We start from the raw sequence: 23,926 nt of genomic DNA on the forward strand, positions 1-23,926 counted from the left end.
ACCTAGGAGTCTAAGAAGTCTGGGTGCTTTCTTTTGCTGTGAGGGAAAATTAATAAATTAATATTCTGGGGGTGCCTGGGTGGCTTAGTCAGTTAAGCAACCAACTCTTGATTTCAGCTCAGGTCATGATCTCAGGGTCATGAGAAGGAGGATGCTTGGCGCTGGGTGTGGAGCCTGCTTAAGATTCTTTCTCTCCCTCTGCCCCTCCCCAATCCCTTCCCCCCACCACTTGTGTGCACAGGCATGTGCGCTCTCTCTAAACAAAAAACAAAAAACAAAAAATATTCCGGAGTTCGAGTACTCACACTTTTTCATATGACTTGACACTGTATTTTCCTAATAATAGACCATTCCTTACTAGTGTCTTCCTATCATTACACATTCTTTCAAAAAATGTTTATTGGATATCTCTAATGTGCTAGGCACTGTGCTAGATATTAAGAATACAATAATCAACAAAATAATTTTATTTCCTTCTCTCATGGAGTTTACAGTCTGGTAGGGAAGGCAGACAGTAAATGCATAAATGACTTCTTAATTACAGACATAAGCTATGAAGACAATAATCAACAAAATAATTTTATTTCCTTCTCTCATGGAGTTTACAGTCTGGTAGGGAAGGCAGACAGTAAATGCATAAATGACTTCTTAATTACAGACATAATATAAGCTATGAAGAAAGAGTACAACTGACATTTGGAGTATGTACCAATGAGTAGCAATACATATACTTCAACAGGTCTGGATGGTAATATAAATGATAGCTACCCCTAGCTGATCATCTATTCTATTCTAGACTCTACGCTAAATACTTTGCATTATTTCTTATTTCTACAACTACGATGTAAGAATCAAATAACCTCCTGTCACAGATGAGACTCTTACCTTATGTACTCCATGATGCCAGATGCTACCAAACATCTCATCTATGTGCTCATTATAACTTGAGGGCTGCCATTTTGCCATCACTCGTTGAGACTCAATTTAAATGTTACCCTGTCTGTGAAGGCTTCCACCCAGGAGGCCAATGTTCCCTCTTCTGTGCTTTCCAATGCTCTTAGCTTAAGCTCTAATAATGGTGAAATGTAATTGATTTATTTATAGGTGCGACTCCTCCACTGGACTGTAATCTTCTTGAGGAAGGAGACTAAGTTTTAAGCATTTCATTTATGTTTATATCCCCTGCATCTTGTAAGCTCAGTACTTGCTATTTATAGGTACTCGTTAAATATGTATTGAAAAATTGAGTGAAATATAATTTGTTATACAGTCTATAGTAAGAATGAAACATGTATTAGAAAATATGGGTAGCATTTCATTTGAATTGCTGAGGAAACATTTGAAAGGCAAATTGTTCATTAATAAGTATCTAGAATAGACCATGCACCTGGTACACAATACATATTAATTTGAAGATTTAAAATGGACACTATTTTTTTTTTACTTCCTAAGTGTTGATGAATACTACAAATGTCAAATGAAATAGCAACTAGGTTTCAATCAAGTAGAATCCACTTAGATAATTTAGCCTTGCATTTGTTTCCTAGTTTTGACTTGTGCTAATCATAAAGGGGCAAAATGTGCATTGAAGAAGGTACACTTTTCCAATATCAAGTAATATCTAATAGAATCAGTGACCCCGGAGTGGGAAGGAACTGTAAGACATCCTTTGGTTCAAACCCCTGTTCGTGACTTTCACAGGCTGAACAATGACTACCATCGAGTTCCCCTAAGAACTAACCTAATGCCAACTCTTCCTATGACTGTCTAAGTCTCTACCTAATGCCTGGCTTAAAAACACTAGTGAATGTAAAAGAAAAATGGTGCTACCCAATTCCTTCTTTGCATTTGGAATACTAACTTGTTTTAGAGGCAGAGTTCAACTCAACTCAAACTCCCAAGGTGTACATGAAGCCTTTGGGGGTTTGCCTCATCTGAAAGGGCTCTCTCCCTCTACGTTTTATTCCTCAATGCTTATAATAGTTAGCTTGAAAATTATATCACGGTATTTTGAAATTGCTTGCATCCTTTATTTAAACAAGAATCTAAGAGATGTATGTATTTTGCCTTACAACTAAATTAATTTTAACAGGAATCTCATCTTCTATTTCTTGATATTCCTCCAAGCAGTTAGCAGAATTGGTGCACCTTGTACATATGATAATAAGGATTCAAAAAAAACCTTTAACATTTAATTGATTTCTTAGAAGAAAAAAAAAATACAACCTTTTTTAAACCACAATGCAACTCCATTTAAGTAAGTTTATTTTCAGTAATAATTCTATAAAAATCCATTCACTATTAGGCCACATTCCTTGTGCCTAACACAGTGACTAAAATATAACAGTCTCGAATTAAATACATGTTGACTGAGTGAATAAAAAAAGGATCTACTGACACCTGTGGACTTTTCCAGCTACATCTGACAGTAGGTCATCGCAACACATAATGATGAGCAAATGGATGAATGAATCCACACCCACAACATGTCCATACATGCAGGGAACACTATGTATAATACTATTGTGATTTTTGTATTATGTTTAAAATATATGTTGATATATTTTTTTTAAAGCCTGACATTTTTTGAGGCCTTCCTCTAACATAATTAGTAAAATGTAAGGACTGGATGACCTTTTGACAATAATCCCCAGAGCTGGAATAAATCATGCTTTCCTTCAGAACCTGCCATTTCTTCTGTGAGCAGTAGCGCTGCGAGCTCAATGAAAGGGTCAAAATGTGTTATAGCACAGGGCAAGGTGGCATCGCTGACAGATGGGATTCAGATGCTATCTCTGTTTCAGGTTGAAGCAGTTAAAAGGCAGACCCTAAAATTAGTTTTGTTCTTACAACTCCTGCATAGCTGGCTCTTAGTTCCAGAAAGTTTAAGAAAAGCAGCTAAATGAACATCAGAATGAGTACAGTGACTCTTGCACCTTGTTCCTGGCTCTGCCTCTAAGTAGACACATGATCTTAGTGAAAGTAATTTTCATTCTCCGGTGGACAGATTCCTAACCCAATTTTTTAGGGAACTAGGCTAGAACAGCAGTACTCTGTTGTACTGTGGAGATACACTGATGTATCATGTTCACTTGTGAGAAGCATTGAAGGTATTCTAATATTATTAATATAGTGATTATAAATCATTTACTTAAAAAACAAGGGCAGATTTAAGAGGATATAACACCAAATCTCACTCACTTGCATTCTGTTGTGTCTGCTTTAAAGGAAGGGAAAGGAGTCCAATTACAATACATTCAGCTACAATAAAGCACAGCTATTTTATCTAGATTAGAACTATTGTAAGAGACCTAACTGATGCTGTGACAAGAAGAGGTGACTATAATTCTCTTTCCCTGCAATATTTTGAGGGATTTCACAGAAGCTTAGGTATGTTTATAGGAATGACTTGCCCCTCCATGCCTGCTATAGAAGAAAAAAATGTGAGAACACTATTCAAAAGGCTGGCTAAATCACTGTTAGCACTGAGTTTCAGTGATCTGGATCACAGTCAGCCTCAGGGGACTGGCTTTGCAGAATCCCTGGGGATACTGCAAATGTCCCTGAAGGAAGACTTCTGCCCCCTAAAAAGAGCCCCACCCAAGAGTGTACTGTACTGTTTCTTAATTTGGTGAGACTGGAGGAGGGCTGATTGGGAGGGAATAAGTAAGAAAGAGAACTCGAATAAGCTTAAAATATCTCTTGCTTTAAATATTAGTATAAATAGCACCTCCATTTTGTTTTATTCTGCATATAATGTGGCTTAATTAATATTTATATGGATTTGTCTTTAATAAAAAAGCAATTCTGGCAGAACTATTAATTAATAGATTAATCACGGTTATGGGTCTCACATTTCCATTATTGTCAGATGGTTTGGACCAAATATTATCTAGAGTCCCTTTTAAGTGTCTCCAACTCAGTGATTTTCTCGAATAGCACAGGTGAGTGCCTGGCAACTGACACCTAGTGGCAGCTACCTGGAGTATAGCTATTAAACCAGGAAGTCCTTTTTCTCTAGGTGTGTTTGCAGTTTCAACTCAATTTAGTGATAACATCACAGTGTAATGTGATCAGTTTGTAAGTTGAAATGGTCTCAAGAGACAATCCAGTCCATATGACTTTTGGTGAGACATAAAAAAAATATATATATTCTAATTTTAAAGACCTCTAGAGTAGAGTCTCCAACCTCTCTTGTGTCACGATTTCTGTTTAACCTTATTTGAAGTCCTTCTTGGTATTAATCCTTCCTGATGTATTCCTGATGTATATGTTTAAAGCATTTCCTCCTGATATTGAAACTCAAAACCAAAACTAAAATGCTTTATACATAGGTGTTAAACTGTTGCCAATAGAACCCTCTGACATATAAAATAGTTCCCTTTCCATCAGTACTACATGCACTCAAAATACCCATAAAATGTCTCCATTAGCTGAAAGCATGGGCTGTCAAAAGTAGTACAATGGAGAGTCAGCATGCTTGTAGGGGTTTGAGTGTAAATCTACTAGTTATTTGCTATATAATGCTGTGGAGATTATTTAATTCCACTGAGTCAGTTTCCATTTGTACATGGGGATGAAAATCCCTACCTCACAGAGCTTATTTGATGACTAAAGTGACTAGAACACAATACTGTCAACAGATGATAGCTCTCCAGGCATACAGAGCACTATGGATGCCACAAAAGGAAGATTTCCAAACCTAAGGAAAACAGCACAATGCCTAGAACACAGTATGTGATTAATACATATTTGTTGAATGAATGAGCAATTATTAATTATATTGAAATGTTGGCTGGGAAGGATCTCTTGATAGGCATTGATACTCTAGATCAAATTTATATAGATAGGAGATGGGTTTGATCATAAAACAGGTGCTTATGAGGATAGGACTCAGATCACGTAACATACTGCTATGAATTATATTTAGTTGTACTCATATCCACTTCCCCTATAAGCCTATGAATTCCTTGAAGGCAATGACAACATTGTTTTTTTAGAGAGGGAGAGCATGCAAGTGTGGTGGGGGGAGCGGGGGTGGGGTGTGGGGGGGTAGAAGGAGAGAGAGAATCTTAAACAGGCTCCATATCCAGCATGGAGCCCAATAGGGGCCTTGATCTCATGACCCCAAGATCATGACCTGAGCCAAAATCAAGAGTCGGACACTTAACCAACTGAGCCACCCAGGGGCCCCAGCAGTGACTACATTTTAAATATCTTTACATCCACACTGACCACAGTGATCAACAAATATGATCTCAATAAATATTTAATCTAATTCAGTGCTACTGACCCCTAACACAACCCTGTTTCTAGATGAAATTTAACATGGTAAAGTAATTGCTTTTCTCTTCTGTATAAGGAAATAAAACTCTAATAAAAGAGAATCAGAAGCTCTTTCTCAGATACATACTGTTGGTTTTAATCTTCAGTAAAACCAAACAGCAGCCTAGGGCTTCCTTGGAAACTCACTTGCAAATATCTATATAAATTGAGGTCAAGAATGTAAAAAAGTTGGACAAACAGAGGATATAAGGTTAGGTCAAAAAGCCCCCGTAACCCCCAAGATTTGAGCTGGTATAAAAAATGGCAGGGGAAATCCTCTGTCACAATGTGACAAATCAAATTATATAAGAGTGTTAAACCAGACTGTGTGGTTTCAGAAAAGCACAGCTGTTTGTAGTCAAGAGGAAGGCCACCATGCTGCCACAGTTCCTCTAACCTTGTTCCACTTTCAAGTGGATTGCGGGATAAATTCTGTAAAAACTGTACTATAAAAAACCCTGATGTAGTCCTTTCTCGGGCCTGCAGAATGAAGAGGGTCAGCTTTACTTAAGTGATTGGCTTCCTGTTTTTCTTAATTATACAAAATGAGGACAATGCAAAACACAGCTGGTGGAAACTCGGATGTTGCTCAAAGCCTGAAACACATAACTATTTTGCGATGAAAAACAGAAAATACTTGCTGGTGAGGGGAGAACAGCAGTGACACATTTCCAGGGGCGTGCTTACTACAGCTGAAAAACTGATTTCACCTCAGAAAATAAGACAAGGTGAATGTCTAGCTGCGGGGTATAAATGGTAGCCTTTACCTCAGACACGTGTTATTGAACAGAATAGGAAGGGGGAATGGAAAAAAGGCATGAGGGAGGGTATTGAATAATTGGTTTATGGTTGATTGTGATTATGCTACCTAGAGGATGACAAGGGATTTATTCACTATACATGAAAACTCAAACAACCCTAGGCGGTGAGAAAACAAACTGCAAAGTATACAACTAGATAACTAGTCAGTTGTTGAACATGGCACAGAATGAGGTCTCCTGAGGAGAAGAGGCTAAATTGCTTAACCTGGATTTGGAACAGATATTAGGTACTATTTGACACTGAAGGAACTACTAGTATATTTGATGATTCCTTGGTGGATCCCTACTCATCTTTCAAGGCTGAGTTCAAGTACTACCTCCTCTGTGATGCCTTATCCCAACAATCAGGCTGAAATAACACATCTCCATTGTACTTCCTCAGTGTTGGGTAGCACTTACTAGATGATCAAAATTAGTTGTGTATACATCTTTCTTTCTGCTCTGTTATATGCTCCTTGAAAGTAGAGGCTGTAACTTCATAATTTTTATAATTCCCCCAGCAATTAGCATCATGCAAGCCCTTAAGAAGAGCTCAATAAGTGTTAATTGGATGAATTAATCAATGAATTAGAATAAACATATGGCTGAATAAAATATATGTCTTTATGCATTTGACCTCATTGTTAAAGTGTGCAAGTAAATTCAATTTAACATACCTTTATCATACACTTACTGTGTATCAGGCATCATGCTTGATATTGTTAGAAGAAAGGGTAGCTCCTAAATGTGAAAGTTGAAATTAAATACTGTTGCTGGACTGCTGCAGGCTTGAGGTCCTGAGTTCCAGTGTCATGCAGCCATCAATAGCCATCCAATTACTAAATTGTATAAAACATGAATTGGCCTGACCTTGGCCAGAGTTATCTCACAATGTCTGTTTTCTTCTTCTACCATATTAACAAGACTGCAAAATTTATAAATATAATATATATATATAAAGAGGTGCAAAGAAATTTCTTCTATAACAAAGCTCAGGTGATTGTAGGAAGAAAGTAAGCTTTAATGGAACACTGGTCAGCAGTCCAGTATGGTATGGAATGAGCTATCCTGAGAAAAGAGGTCTTGCTTAATATGAATTTAAAACAAGTCCCAAGAGTTGTGTAATGTTTTTTTTCTTTTTTAAGAGCTACTCATATAAAAGTGATGACTCTTTTATGACTCCCTAGTTTTTTTTCATAACAGCTACAGTATAAGACTCATTACTCATTACTGTTATAGACTAAGGCTATATTGCCCAGCCTCCCTTGCAGCTACATGTGGCCATGTGACAACTTTTGTTCGATGGAATATAAACAGAAGTACTTTGTGGCAGTTTCTGGGAACATTCCTTAAGATATGGTGTTTATGCACCCTTTCCCAATTCCTTTTTGTCCTTCCATCTTTACTTAAGATTGAGGCCATCTGTGGTGGATCAGCAAGAGAGGAAAAGATGGGCCCCTTACACTGTGGGGCAGCCTGGACTGAATACCTGGGCCTTGGTGTGAGAGAGAATTAAACTTTTATTCCAGTTAAACTACTGCTATTTTGGTTTCCCTCCAATTGGTAGCAGTCCCTAACCATAACTAAGCATCTGTGTTGACTTTTGTGTTCGCAACTCAATTATGGATGAGGTGGGGGTGGTGGTTAAATGGGTAGAGGTATGGATGTATGGAAGGATGGACCTTTAAATAATTCATGACCAAAAAATTCATTAGGGGTCTTTCAATCTATATCTGTGGAACAAAGTTGGACATAGGTCTTCTAGAACTAGCCCCTACCCAACTTTCCAGCTTCCAAATATACCCAGTTACTGATAACCCCCCACCCCAGTCACTTTGCAGTTTCCTTCCTGACATTAATTATATTGTTCTGTGCCTACTTCTTTATCTGATTCACTCTTACTTTTTCAAGATTCTGCTCAGGTGTTATCTCCTACAGAAAGGCTTCCCTGACTCCCTTCCAGAGGTGAGGTGCCTCACCTATGGTATTCAGTGCATACTTTTGACTTAGACCTAATCTCAGTTAATTATAATCATTTATTCTTATCTCTAGCTCTCCCCCCTAAATTGTGAGATTCTCGAAGGCTGGGAACATTGTGTCTTTATCAGCCATGTTTTTTAGCACAGAGTAGGTACTACATGGCATTATTGGTTTTACCTTCCATTTCATGGAAGTTCCTTAATTTCTATTACTTCTGTCTCTGGGGACATCTTTCTTTCTCCTTTCCCCTCCTCCTTATCAACTTAGTTCAGAAAATACGTTTTGGGCGCCTAGTTGGCCAGATACTGGATTAGAAATAGGTTTTAAAATTAATTTGTCAAACATTTCCTCTGCATTTTATACTATTCTTTTCTGCCAATTTCTTCATAGAGTGAAGTTATCCTCGTGACTCAAAGCTTGAGGACTAGGAAAGGGGGTTGGAGTAAAATCTGTCTTTTGACATTTAAAAGATATGTGCTAAAATTAGAGAATAGTTAGCACTTCTATTTAATAGTGAGATGAGGCCACATAATTTATGAACATTCAAAATAGCCCAGCTCTGTGTTCCTATCGGCCACACAGGCCTACACTATAAAGAGGAGTACATGGAAAGAAAGGTGAAACCTTGTTTTGTCATACATACAAGGTAAGATACCTCTTAGTTTGGGTAGTCTTCTCCTTCTTTTCCTCCTCCCCTTCTTCCTTCTTCTCCTTCCTTTTCCTTCATAATCTGTGTATCTATCTACTCCTTCTCTTTCTCCTTCTGCTTCTCCTCCTGTTCCTCTATCTCTTTTTATTCCTCCTCCTCTTGCATTCAGAAGAAAACTAAGACTGTATTACACTCATTTCACAGGGAAGCATACTGACAGAACTCTTACAATGAACTGCTGTTGAAGAGACCAGTCTTATTCTCTTCCATGTCTTCCTCTTGGTGGCTCAGCACAACACCCTCCCCTCCTTCTGTTCACTGAATGTCAAGTGCCCATGTGTACATCCCTCTTTTCATATGTTCTCAATGCCCTTTCCCCACTCATGGGTTACCAGCACACTTTACTCCCACACAGCTTCAAGAGAGCCAACATGCAGATGCAAAAAGCTTCAGAATTTCAGTTGTAGCTAATACATAGAACCAGAATGACTGAGTGAGTGGTGGGGGTGTGGGGTGGTGGGAAGGTCTCAGTCTCCAAACATGTTCATCCCTTAAGGGATGGAAAATAAGCACGGAAGGTAAACCACAACTGGTTAAATAAGCATGTAAACATTTTTACTTTCCGTGCTTATTATTATTTTGGGTTTAATAATAACTACTTTTATTTATTGTACACTCAATATGTCCCAAGCACAGTTCTGGATATTTCCTCTGCTTTTTCTCAGTCGTACTTACAATGTTTTGATGTTAAGAGTTTTATCCTCATTTTACAGAGAGGAAACTGAGATTCTGAAGGATTAAGTGAAGTCTAGGTTTAAATCCATATCTTTTGGGACCTGATGTTGCAGTAGATTGCAAAAAAATGCCACAAGTCTTTGCAATATCTTCTATCAAGAGAGAAAGACTACCCCTTGAAAATGGGATGGCTATCACATTCTTTGGCTAATGGAACACAGCAAAAGTGATGTTGTAGCAGTTTGAGCCTAAACTTCAAGAGGCCTCACTTCTTTTTCTTGGGGTACCTGTCACCAGAGCAATGTGAACAAGACTGAGCTAGTCTCCTGAAGAATAAGACATTATGTGGAGATGATCCATCACAGCCCCCAGCTGAGATCAGCCGAGTCTAGACTAGATCAGCAGACTACGCAGCTGAGCCTAGCCCAAATGCAGGCCTTCAGAATGTTGGGAAAGGCAGTTCACTGTGAGCTCTGAGAGCTCCTGCATGGGAATACAAAGAATGCAAGACTCTGACCACTGTCCATCTGGGCCATTTCTCCAGGTTGTATTTGCAGTGAGCGACCTTGAAGGATGAGGTAATGTTTCCCTCCAGGACAAAGAGCTGGCTTTTTGTTATTAAAAAAGGTGAATTTCCTAATCTTACTGTTTGATAGTTGTCATGCAAAACTACTGGGTGTGCAGCATTTACCTGGACCCTTCTGTGTTGTTTCCATGGGACTTGGGGGCCAAGAGAAACCAACACCAACATGCTGACTGGTGTTCATGCTGCTTTCTATGCCATAAGAAATGAAGTCCTACTGTCTCTGTTCCAAGAGTCACATGTCTTCTGCCATCACCCAAGAAACAGTACAGATTAGATTATGAGCCTACAAGTAGAACGTGTCAGACTCTGACACATATTTATGAGCCACATAACTGGTAGTTGTTTTAAGTCACTACATTTGCAGTGGACAGCAGTAGTTAACCAGTAAGAATGCCTGCAGCCTTCTCCCTTGGCCAGTGTTGCCCAACATGTGGTAAGTGATCTACAAATGGACTAAGATAATTTTAAGGGTTTAATTTAAAAATTTTCTTTTAATTTTAACTATTTAAAAATCTTAACTATTTTTTTTTTAATTTACATACTAAGTAGCAAGCTATGCCAATTTCCTTTTGTAGTACTTACATAAAATTAAAAAGTGAATTGATCTAAAGAAAAGCATTAACAATAATTTAAGGTGGTACTTAATATGAAACAGACTCTTATGATAAAACACCAATTTCTGATCTTTAAGAGTCACTATACACGTCTATACTACTTCTTACTGAAAGAAATGGGATCCAAAAGGATGCACTGCTAGCATTAAAGATGGGTTGGTAGATCATGAATGATGTTACACTTAAATACTACTGAGGAAAAAAGTTACTCTTCCTTGAAAAAAAGGAAAAGACAATCTTTTCCTCAGACACAACCATTCAGGAAAAGAACCAAATGCCATAGGCTCCTAGACAGGAACTACAAACATTCTGTCATAACAGGAGAAGGATCTTTAACAGAAAAGCAAATGTTCAGTCTCTGTGGCAATGGAGGAAAATCAGATACTGCAAGGAGGAAAAACTGTCCATGAACCCGGGGGTTTTTGTGGCACTGGCCATTTCTCCTAGCATTTCTCCAGTGAAAGTGTTAGCTTGCAATAACGGTTCATCTTCAGGCTCCAGGCTGGCAAGCTCTGAGTCACTCACAAAACTCCTTCTGAACAACTGAGAAGGACTTTGAAGACTTCTTAAAGGCAGCTGTGGTGAGAGAATCATCGACTATGATAGTGTGGAAGGGACTTAATCAACTATTCAACCAACTGCTTTATTCCACACAAAAGAAAGTGAGGATCATGAAGGGCCATAACTTGTTCAGTCGCATAGCAAGTCAGCAGTGAGAGAACCGAGGCTCCAGACCTCATCTCTCTGCTGAACTTTCTGTTGTGACTCGGGGCTCTTGCTCCCTCTGCATGGTTCATTGAGTGAAGCAGACTAACTGACTTAGATATAAACTGACTGGGATTTAGGAAAAGGCAGGTACCATCCCCCAAACTTCTTTACTTCAGCAAGGAGGAAAGAAAGATCTATGCTTTTACTGCTGTGGAGTTTATAGTTCAGAAATAATCTTACAGGTTACATACTATTCCCTTAAGCTAATGTTTTCCTTAGGTAGTAAACAACAACAAAAACAATCTTAGGGGCGCCTGGGTGGCTCAGTCTGTTAAGCACCTGACTCTTGATTTCGGCTCAGGTCATGATCTCAGGGTCATGGGATCCAGCCCCGTGTTAGGCTCCGTGCTAAGTGTGGAGTCTGCTTGAGATCCTCTCTCTCCCTTTGCCTCTGCCCCTCCCCCCGCTTGCACACACACGTGCTCGCTCTCGCTCTCTCTCTCAAAATAAATAAATAGAATCTTGAAAAAAAAACAAACAACCTTTAACTTCTTAAACAGTAATGCCAAATTAACAAATTGGTGTCAGTGTTTGTCTCTTTGGTCTCTTCCTTTTTGGACCAGACTTTATCTAAATGTGTTCTAAATTTTACTATTTAGGAGCCTGATACCAATTAGACTTCAAAATCTCCTTTAAAATCTCTTCGCCTGAGGTTTTAATGTTGACTCTAATGATCTTTAGGAACATGTTAACACTAATGAATTCATCTGGAAAATGCTTCAGGGTAGCATATACGGTACTTTGCCTGGGACCATAGTGAGAGACATGGAACTTCATGGTACTCTACAGTGTCTGCCTGCTGGTCATCACCTCACGCCTGCTCCTCTTGGCACTTCGGTTGTGGCATGTTTGGACAAGGAAGCCCCAACCTTCTCTGAAATGTGCTCTTGCTTCTGTGTCCCCTATGTTAGTGACTGGAATCATCATGCCCACACGTGCCCAAGTCAGAAACCTGAGCGTTATCTGATTTTGCCCACTGCTTGCTCTTCCACCTGCACCCAGCATCCACCCAGCCAACCAGTCACAATTTTGTCCAACTACACCTTGTTAATATGTCTCTGAGATTTCCCTTCTCCACACTTACTCCACCTCCACAAAACCACCCTGATTAGGATCATCATCAGCCTTCTCCTCAACACCTGTTACACTCTCAATTGGCCACCCTGCTCTAAGCGGGGTTCCTTTCAAATTGATTTGCCATTTGAGCTAACCAAATCCTGTCACTGGCTTCTCAAACACCTTTAAAGTTGCACTTCATTCAGGATAAAGTCTGAGTTCCTTAACAATTTACAGAAGCTTCCCTAGGATCTTATCCCTTTCTACATTTTTAGTTGCATCTCCTGTAACTATTCATGTTATAATATTGGATTACTTATAGTCACTTCCTCCTGATACACAGAATTCAGGGGCATGGACTCCTCTGATCCCCCTCAGGGAGCAGTCACACACTTTCTACACCCACAACCATTTTTTTCCTTTAGTTATTTCCTGTTCATCAAGACTCAGTTCACATGACCTCCTCCAGAAAGCCTTGTACTATCCCCCAACTTCCAGGCCGGGCAAAGACTCAGTCCTCCCACATCACTCTGTGCCCAAGACCCTTACGGCACTTTCCATGTTAAATAGCAAGTGTCTATGTTCCTGTGCCTTTCTCCCACAAACTATACAGGTTTCTTGAGACTTGAGATGATTTCTGTTACCCTACATCTGCATAGTGTTTTTCGACTCTGGCTAAATAGAGGAATCACCTCGGAAAACTTTAAAAAATATCTATGGCCAGGTCCCTATTAACACTCTAGACCAATTAGAATCTCAGGGGTAGAGCAAGACATACTTCTTGCCTCAGAACCTTTACACTGGCTGTCCCTTCTGCCTGGAGAGCTGTTCTACATGGCTTGCTCCCCTCCTTGTCCAAGTCTTTTTCTAAGATAGCACTTTCGCAATGCGGCCTACTTTGATCTATTTAAACTTGGTAGCACTTTTCCCCCACACTCTCCAATCTTCTTATTAATAGCACCTATCATTTTGCCATGTTATACAATCCACTTTTTAACTTGATTATTGTTTACTGTCTGCCTCCTCAAGTGCAAGAATCATCTATTTTGTTCACTAATGTAGTATCAATGCCTGGCACATAGTAGGTATTTATCTATATCTATCTATCTATCAATCAATCTATCATCTATCTATGTATCTATCTATCAATCTATCTATCATCTATCTATCTATCATCTATCTATCCATCTATCATCTGTCTATCCATCTATCTATCTTTTGAATGGATGAATGATGGGATTCTATTTGCCATGCCCGGTTTAGTAGAAAGAGATGTTTATAAAATTATGAAAGCCTGTAAAAGTAGAACTAGTTAATTCTGCTTCTAGGGATCAAGAAATGCTTCATGGAGGAGGAGATAATTAAGCTGAGCCTTGAAGGATTTTCCAAGCAGAGAAAGAGGGTAGTTATTAAAATAAATAGAATCTTGGTAAGCAGCCAGCTCAGAGTAGTCACTCGATAAGGTCTTGTTAATACCAAAAGACAATTCAGGTAGAGGGAACAAGCATGAGCACAAAGATGAGAAAATGCAGGCCTATTTGGAATGGGTGTAGTAGATAGGTAATGAGAAAACTGAATTGATAAAATTTGGCTAAATTCAATAATTTGTTATTAATTTATTTCTGCAAATATTACAAAGAATCAACATGTATTTTTAGTTATATATATGTACATATACATAGAATATATATTATATATGCATTCTTACATTAAAATCTGTTCAAGTCACTTACTATCATTGATATACTTGTTGCCCACATCTTGTTAGTTTTCTTGTTAGTTTCCTCATATGCCTTGCATTATTATTAAATCCTATGTGTGTATGTATATGTTTTCTAGCCACTTAGACCTAACCTTCAGTATAAATAAGAGCTTCATGATCTTTCTTTCGTATTCATCATAGTACTATGCCCATATGCCCATAGTATGCCCATAAAGACTTTTAACAAATAGATCTCCTATAAATTCATTCATCTTTTCATTCATCCTGAGAAAATGTTTATTTTACTTAAATACCTGCTAAGTGCCAGACACTGTATTAAGGACTAGAGATACAAACATGAAATTCAAGTCCAGGGGGGAAATAGAAAAAAACAATCACAATTCAGGAAGTAAGAACATTTATGTAAATAAGTGCTATATACATAAGTAAATAACCCTGGAGTTTTTTTTTTTTTTTTAAAGATTTTATTTATTTATTTGACAGAGAGAGAGAGAGCGAGGGAGGGAACACAAGCAGGGGGAGTGGGAGAGGGAGAAGCAGGCTTCCTGCGGAGCAGGGAGCCCGATGCGGGGCTCGATCTCAGGACCCTGGGATCAGGACCTGAGCCGAAGGCAGACGCTTAACGACTGAGCCACCCAGGCGCCCCTACCCTGGACTATTTTTTATAAGCACCAAAGCAGTATAAACAATCTAACAAAATGGAGACAAAAACCAGGGGAAACTTTCTGAACAATGTCATTCTTGGAATTTTTCCCCCTGAAAATGCTGTGCATGTCAGACATTTACACAAATTTAAATTATATTTTAAGAGATACACTCACATTAAGACAATTATACCATTAAAAAGACACCAACCTGCTTAAATCACATATTAAAGGAGAAATACAGTTTTCTGATAAGACCTTAACCAATTCCACTTTCTTTTTTAGAGAGAGAGAGATAGCACAAGAGCACACAAGCAGGGGGAGTGGCAGGCAGAGGGAGAGGGAGAAGCAGACTTCCCGCTGAGCAGGTAGCCCGACGCGGGGCTCGATCCCAGGATCCTGGGATCATGACATGAGCCGAAGGCAGATGCTTAACAACTGAGCCACTCAGGTGTTCCCCAATTCCACTTTCATTCAAAACTCAATAATATATAGTGCCAAAAATTTATGGTTTCCTATGTGAAGTGACAAAAAAACAAAACAAAATAAAAACACACCACAAACACCTTGGGTTTTTGTTAAAGGGAGAAAATATTTTCAGAATTTCCATCATTAAACCATAGTCAAAGACAAGTTAGTAATTAACCATGTGGAGAAGAGAAGGGAGGAAGGACATTCCAAGAATAGAATATATGTGCAAAATCCCCAAAGCATAGGAAGAATGTGCAATGTGGAGATCCTAAAAGTATGTTGCAATGATATGGCAGAAATATGGGGAGGTTGGCAAAGTGAGTCTACGGGATATGGACATTATGCTAAAGATATTAAAATAGGCCAAAATCATAAAGGTCCAGATATGCTGAGGAATTTGGACTACATCATAAAATAATGGATAGTCATAAACTAGGGATGTAGCAGGCAGAGGGGCAGAGGAACCAGGTAGGTGATCTGTACAATAATAATTCAGAAAAGGGATGAGAAAGGGCTAAATGAAAGTAATGCCAATCCAAAAGGAGAACAGATGGAGGCACAATTGACAGGATTTGGTGGCTGATGGAATGTGGGGGCTGATGGAGAATGAGATGTCTGGGATGACTCCCAAGTTTCTGGCTTGAGCTGCTGAGTGCCTGGAAGGTGCCACTCACCATGAGAATGAGTTGAGAAGAGGAGCAAATTCTATGCATTTGAAGTTTGAGGTCTTATAAGTAGCAAGGGAAGGATGTCTTATTGGCAGACTTCTGGAACTCAGGGGGAGGAACTGGGCTAGATACAGGATCCATCAGTTGCTTATTTCCTTCTGCAGTGTACCAGGGATTTGCAGTAATATCCCAGGGGTTTCAGGAAACCACAGACATTTTCCTGGATCATAAATGCACTTGAAGAGTAGAGAGAAATATACATTAAAACATATGTGAATATCTTAAGTCTGGAGTATAAAATGTGCATGGATTTTTTAGGACAAAACCAGTCTCCAAATGAGTTGCTCTTTGACTTGTGCTTACAACTTTAGCCTCCCACTATATCCACAGACCCCTGAGACGTATGTTCACCCCCTCTGTCTTTGGTCGTTTGGTGGAAACATTTAAACAAGACCACACTAAAGCAGTTCGCAGGCCCTGTGTGATTTGGGTCTCGGTGAGCAGCCCATTCAGGAGGTCAGCCTAGAAGAATCTGACACACCTTCTAGCTGCAAGTAAAAGGCAGCGTGCTGTCGCTGTGCTTTCGCTCAGCTCTGTCTCCCCGTATTTTGAAAAGATTGAAAGGATCCCTGTTGAAACACTGAAATGTGGAAAGAAATAGCAAGCTATTTGGACTTTATAGTTCCTTTGGAGTGAATATAGTACTTGTGTTGTAATTTCATTCTTACTCCATGTAAGACAAGTCATTCACAGATCTGGAATTCACTTTAGGAGTTACCTGCTAAGAGGTTGCGTGCTTCTTCTGGATTTAGTTGTTATTTGCTGCCTTCAAAATATTGCAAAGTGTAAAAAGATTCCTTTTCCCATCAGGTAGCCTCTATGTAAAGAATACTCAGCATTTACTGATCTCAAATTCATAAAGTTTCAGCAGAAGAAAGGGTATTTTTAAAGGTGTTAAAGTCAGTTAATGAAGTTCTGCTGTTTTAGAGAAGCATTCAAAGACCGTCCCCCGTCTTCACACCAATGACTCCAGTATTTGGGGCTAAACAGCTGCTTCCTTCCTTCCTTACGGTAGAATTCATCATTTTATTTCCTTTCACAATTATTTAATAAACAGAAGTTGCAGCAAACAACAATTATGAAAAATTTAGTTTGTTTTTTTTTTTTTTCCCAGTAAGAAACCTTCTACTTCTTAGGCCCCTGGTGTAAACTATGGCAGGAACTTGAAGGACAGTCCATCTCTGGAAGTCTGAAGAGAGTCTGTTTTTCTCCCTCACCTTCTCCTCATCCAGACAGGCCTTTCTTAGTAAAGGAAAATCTCATCAACATGTACTATATTTATTTCCTCTATGAGTCATTTTTATCACGATTATTCCTCCAGCATTAAGCCATTTATTTTCCCGACTAAAGGAAGGAGGAAGAAGGATAATTTTTAAAGTTTACAGACAACCTACTATGGGACAACTTTGCTAAGCTATTTCTCAAATTCAATTTAATCTTTAAAACATGATAGATATTACTATTCTAATTTTATAGTGTCTCTCATGCCAAACCTAGAATTACAGGAAATTCTGGCTCTTCATTCTTTTTTAAAAGTAATTTAGCCAATTTTCAAGTAGAGACAGCTTTTTAGAAAATCAACATTTATTTAGTGTTTATGTTCACAAATAAAGAAATGGGAGCTCTGAGTTGAATTAAATGATACCCACTAAGAACGTGGTAGGGTCAGGCTTCAAACTCAGGTCTTTCTGATAAGGGGGAAAGGGCCGGCAAGATCAAGTTAGGTGAGGTCAATTGGAGCTTTCAATTCCAGTCTGAGAAGCTGAACTTGACTAGACCAACGCTTGAAAACTAATGCACATTCTTGATTTAAAAGGCAATGTAATGAGGATTATATTTCAGGAAGACTCACTAAGTTTATAAGGGACTTGGATTACAAGGATAAAAATTATACTAAGCCTTGCAGGGGCAGAGATAGAAAGAAAAAAGATGGCAGAATCAGTGTTGTCTAAAATAAAAATAAAGAGAATTAAGGAACTATAATTATAAGGTAGCAATTAATGATGGACCAATCTGAATTGTGTATATCTACTTATCCGTATCTATATATCTATATATCTATATCTATTTATCAGGGAATCATGGTAGTAAAAAACTGAGAGGCGATTTTTTAATCTTCCAACTGTAGGGAAGACTGTTTCATAAGTTGTGAGACTGGCTATTCTCTGTAAGGTCAAGGAAAGATTCTTGAATGCAGACATTGGACACAGGGTTTATAAGACAGGGGAGTCGTTTTGATCTGTGGTGATGATAGTGTATCCCTTCCTAGAAATCCTTGTGGGTCAAGACAGGCATGCATGTACCTTTGCTATAAGCAGCTCAGCTAAGGACCAGGTGTCACCCTGATTCTATTTCATTCCTCCTGAAGGAGCTGCCTAATATCACTGTTTGTCAAGAGTAAAGAGTGCCAATTTCATGGTTTTGCTTACATTTGACCCAGTGAAAGTGATAGGAACTCCAAGCTTCCTTGAAAGGTCTATTCTAGCCTGATGACTTTGTGGTTCTATGCTTCATTTCAGCACGGAAATACTCAGAAAATAGCCAGGGTGGCAGCTTCTATCAATGACAATTCAACAGTTCCGATATTTCAGTTCCAGCTAAGATTAGATTGTTCTTAAGTGTGTCTGAAAGAAGCATAGCAGATCTGCTTCACATGGCAGCATATGAATAAGCATTTGCTTCTAATTCCACCCACTACTGCTCCCTCTTTCTGTTGCTTTTAAAAGCATCTGCTATCACAGATGCAGAAGATATGTCACTATGAACAACTGCTTTGTTTGGAAGAGCTGCATTTCATTTCTGTATGTCATCTCTTCAAAGCAAAACTCAAGTCCACTTTCAGGCAACCCCAGTGCAATGAAGGGAGAAAAGCTTACAGGTCCATCTTTGTTTTAAAGGGTTAAGTCTAAAAGAAAAACCTCTGCCTCAACATTCCCTCAGATTATGTAACTTAATATTTTTTACTATATTATGCTTGATATAAAAGAATATATGCAATGTAAAGGGAAGTTTTGAAGCATAAGTAATAAAATAAACATCAGCTTAAAAACGAAAATGAGATAGGGTTTTCAATGCTGACTGCCATCAATCCTGTGTTTCTTTATCCCTTATGCTGTAACAACTCTCCTAAATACTGTAATGCTACTTTCATCATTTTGTGGTTTTAGCACTTACATATGAGTCTATCCAAAACCATATTGCTTCATACAAATATTGGTTTTGAGCTTCATACAAATATTATTTTACTATATACAGTTTTCTTTGACTTGATTTTCCAATTCAATATTGTTTCCAATACTCATCTATGTGCATTTATTTGTATTGCTGTATATTATTTCATTTTGTGAATATACCATAAATTATATTTGTATGCTCTTACTGACATACATTTTGTTGTTCCAAGTGTTTTTTTGTTTTTTGTTTTTTTTCTTTTTAGGAACAGAGTTGCTGTGGTCAAGGAACGTTTACAAGGGTTTCTCTAGTATAAAAAAAAATAAATTCTCTAGGGTATATAACTAGAAATGGAAATGCCAAGTCATAATGTTCACCTTTATTATTTATGTCAATTTATTTTCCAAAATTGTACCCACCCGTAGTGTGTAAGAAACAACCTCAATAGGAGCGGAACAAGATGGCGGAGGAGTAGGAGACCTGGATTTCGTCTCCTCTCAGGAATTCAGCTGGATAGGGATCAAACCATTCTGAACACCTACAAACTCAACAGGAGATCAAAGAAAAGAAGAGCAACAACCCTCTGAACAGAAAAGCGACCACTTTCTGGAAGGTAGGACGTGCGGAGAAGTGAATCCGAGGCGATATTCGGGAGGATAGACGGCGGGGGAGGGGCCTCCGTCGGCCGCTTCTGGCAAGTGATAGAGCCACGGAGCACAAAATTGGAACTTTTAGAAGTCTGCTCCCCTGAGGGACGTCACTCTGGTGGCGAAGTGGGGGGTGGAACCCTCGCGGGACAGTGTGGTCTCAGACCCCTCGGGGTCACAGAAAGACCGGGGGTGCCTGAGTGCGGCAGAGCTCCCAGGTACCGGAGCAGGGAAGCCGGCTGCAGAGACGGAGCCCAGGCGCGGGCTCTCAGCTCGGGGTTACTATAAACCGTGATCCGCGGCACAGTCGGGCCACTGCTCCTCCAGCAGGGACCCAACAAGCGGCAGATCCAGGGAGACTCACCTTCTTCCCCCGGGAGGAGAGGTGCAGGAGTGCACCGCAGGGATCTGCTGGGTTTGGAGACTCCACCCGGGGTCGGGTGCCAGATAGAAAGGCGCGGTCACAGGCCGGGTGAGCGCGGAGTGTGGCCGGAGACCGGGGAGACGGGAGTGACTGACTGCTTTTCTCTGGGGGCGCACTGAGGAGCGGGACCCCGAGTTCTCGGCTCCGCCGGGGCGGAGACTGGGAGGCCGCCATTTTCACTCTCCGCCTCCAAAGCTGTACGGAAAGCTTGCAGGGAACAAAAGCTCCGGAGAGCAAACCCGAGCAGATTACTTAGCCCGGACCGGCAAGGGTGGGGCAATTTTGCCTCCGGCAAAGACATTTGGGAACCACGGCAACAGGCCCCTCCCCCAGAAGATCAGCAAGAACACCAGCCAAGACCAAGTTTACCGATCAATGAGAACGGCAGAACTCCAGCGCTAGGGGAACACTGCACATAGAATTCATGGCTTTTTTACCATGATTCTTTAGTCTTTCAAAGTTAATTATTTTTTTTAACTGTCTTTTTTTCTTTTTTCCTTTTTTCTTTTTTTTTGAATTTTTCTTTTTCCCTTTTTCAACCAACATCTTATCAATCCCTTTTTTAAAAAAAAACATTTTTATTTTTCATTTTTAAAGTCATATTCTATTCCTTCATAGTAGTTACCCGTATTTTTGGCATATATATATATAAGTTGTTCTCTCTTTAAAATCTTGAGATAGTTTCTTCTAACAGATCAAAATATACTCTAAATCTCTAGTGTATGGTTTTTTTCTACTCCCCTGCCTGATCACATTCTCTCCCTTTTTTCTTTTTTTTTTCTTTTTTTTTTTTTTTAATCCTCTTCTTTCTTTTTTCAAACAACTTATCAAATCCTTTTTTAAAATTTTTTATAATTTCCATCTTTACAGTCATATTCCATCCCTTCATCATATCAACCCTTATTTTTGTACATATATAAGTTTTTCTTTCTTTAAAATTTTGGGAGGGACTTTCTTTTAACAGACCAAAATACACCCAAAATCTAGTGTGTGGCACTGATCTATAATCCAGCCTGATCATATTTGATCACATTCTGTTTTTGTTTTGTTGTGTTTTGTTCTGCTTTTGTTTGTTTTTATCTTTATCTTTTTCTTTTTTCTTTTTTTCTTTCCTTTTCTTTTTTCTCTCTTTCCCTTTCTTTTCCCACTGCTTCAGGTCTTTTCTGATTTGTTTAGAGTATATTTTCTGGGGACGTTGTTACCCTGCTAGCATTTTGTTCTCTCATTAATCTATTCTCTTCTGCACAAAATGACAAGACGGAAAAAATCACCTCAACAAAAAGAACAAGAGGTAGTACCGACTGCCAGGGACCTACTCAATACGGACATTAGTACGATGTCAGATCTAGAGTTCAGAATCATCACTTTAAAGATACTAGCTGGGCTTGAAAAAAACATGGAAGTTATTAGAGAAACCCTTTCTGGAGAAGTAAAAGAACTAAAATCGAACCAAGTAGAAATCAAAAAGGCTATTAATGAGGTGCAATCAAATATGGGGGCGCTAACTGCTAGGATAAATGAGGCAGAAGAAAGAATCAGTGAGATAGAAGACCAAATGATGGAAAATAAAGAAGCTGAGAAAAAGAGAGATAAACAACTACTGGATCACGAGGGCAGAATTCGAGAGATAAACGATACCATAAGACGAAACAACATTAGAATAATTGGGATCCCAGAAGAAGAAGAAAGAGAGAGAGGTGCAGAAGGTATAATGGAGCAAATTATAGCAGAGAACTTCCCTAATTTGGGGAAGGAAACAGGCATCAAAATCCAGGAAGCACAGAGAACCCCTCTCAAAATCAATAAAAATAGGTCAACACCCCGACATCTAATAGTAAAACTTACGAGTCTCAGAGACAAAGAGAAAATCCTGAAAGCAGCTCGGGAGAAGAGATATGTAACCTACAATGGTAGAAACATTAGATTGGCAACAGACCTATCCACAGAGACCTGGCAGGCCAGAAAGGACTGGCAGGACATATTCAGAGCACTAAATGAGAAAAATATGCAGCCAAGAATACTATATCCAGCTAGGCTGTCATTGAAAATTGAAGGAGAGATAAAAAGCTTCCAGGACAAACAAAAACTAAAGGAATTTGCAAACACGAAACCAGCCCTACAACAAATATTGAAAGGGGTCCTCTAAGCAAAGAGAGAGCCTAAAAGCAACATAGACCAGAAAGGAACACAAACAATATACAGTAACAGTCACTTTACAGGCAATACAATGGCACTGAACTCCTATCTTTCAATAGTTACCCTGAATGTAAATGGGCTAAATGCCCCAATCAAAAGACACAGGCTATCAGATTGGATTAAAAAACAAGACCCATCGATATGCTGTCTGCAAGAGACTCATTTCAGACCCAAAGACACCCCCAGATTGAAAGTGAGGGGGTGGAAAACCATTTACCATGCTAATGGACACCAAAAGAAAGCTGGGGTGGCAATCCTTATATCAGACAAATTAGATTTTAAACCAAAGACTGTAATAAGAGATGAGGAAGGACACTATATCATACTTAAAGGGTCTATCCAACAAGAAGATCTAACAATTGTAAATATCTATGCCCCTAACATGGGAGCAGCCAATTATATAAGGCAATTAATAACAAAAGCAAAGAAACACATCGACAACAATACAATAATAGTGGGGGACTTTAACACCCCCCTCACTGAAATGGACAGATCGTCTAAGCAAAAGATCAACAAGGAAGTAAAGACTTTAAATGACACACTGGACCAAATGGACTTCACAGACATATTCAGAACATTCCATCCCAAAGCAACGGAATACACATTCTTCTCTAGTGCCCATGGAACATTCTCCAGAATAGATCACATCCTAGGTCATAAATCAGGTCTCAACCGGTACCAGAAGATTGGGATCATCCCCTGCCTATTTTCAGACCACAATGCTTTGAAACTAGAACTCAATCACAAGAGGAAAGTTGGAAAGAACTCAAATACATGGAGGCTAAAGAGCATCCTACTGAAGAATGAATGGGTCAACCAGGAAATTAAAGAAGAATTAAAAAAATTCATGGAAACCAATGAAAATGAAAACACAACTATTCAAAATCTTTGGGATACAGCAAAGGCAGTCCTAAGAGGAAAGTATATAGCAATACAAGCCTTTCTCAAGAAACAAGAAAGGTCTCAAGTACACAACCTAACCCTACACCTAAAGGAGCTGGAGAAAGAACAGCAAATAAAGCCTAAACCCAGCAGGAGAAGAGAAATAATAAAGATCAGAGCAGAAATCAATGAAATAGAAACCAAAAGAACAGTAGAACAGATCAACGAAACTAGGAGCTGGTTCTTTGAAAGAATTAACAAGATTGATAAGCCCCTGGCCAGACTTATCAAAAAGAAAAGAGAAATGACCCAAATCAACAAAATCATGAATGAAAGAGGAGAAATCACAACCAACACCAAAGAAATACAAGCAATTATAAGAACATATTATGAGCAACTCTATGCCAACAAATTAGATAATCTGGAAGTAATGGATGCATTCCTAGAGATGTATCAACTACCAAAACTGAACCAGGAAGAAATAGAACACCTGAACAGACCTATAACCACTAAGGAAATAGAAGCAG

General features: G+C 39.0%; 1 protein-coding gene across 16 annotated transcripts in view; it reads right to left on the reverse strand.

The window, feature by feature from the left end:
* The window catches only part of DLG2 (discs large MAGUK scaffold protein 2), a 2,206,895-nt gene that overhangs the window by 1,075,739 nt on the left and 1,107,230 nt on the right, over positions 1–23,926 (reverse strand). The window contains exon 1 of one of the 16 annotated variants that reach the window (XM_078058624.1): positions 16,026–16,079. The exons of the other annotated variants lie outside the window; for them this stretch is intronic. Within the exon in view, the coding sequence (XP_077914750.1) occupies positions 16,026–16,064 (39 nt within the window). The 5' untranslated portion in view covers positions 16,065–16,079. Of the gene's footprint in view, positions 1–16,025; positions 16,080–23,926 lie in introns of those variants that run through there. 16 annotated transcript variants of the gene reach the window in all.

Source organism: Halichoerus grypus, chromosome 11, assembly GCF_964656455.1.
Source record: "Halichoerus grypus chromosome 11, mHalGry1.hap1.1, whole genome shotgun sequence".
NCBI classification, from domain to species: domain Eukaryota; kingdom Metazoa; phylum Chordata; class Mammalia; order Carnivora; family Phocidae; genus Halichoerus; species Halichoerus grypus.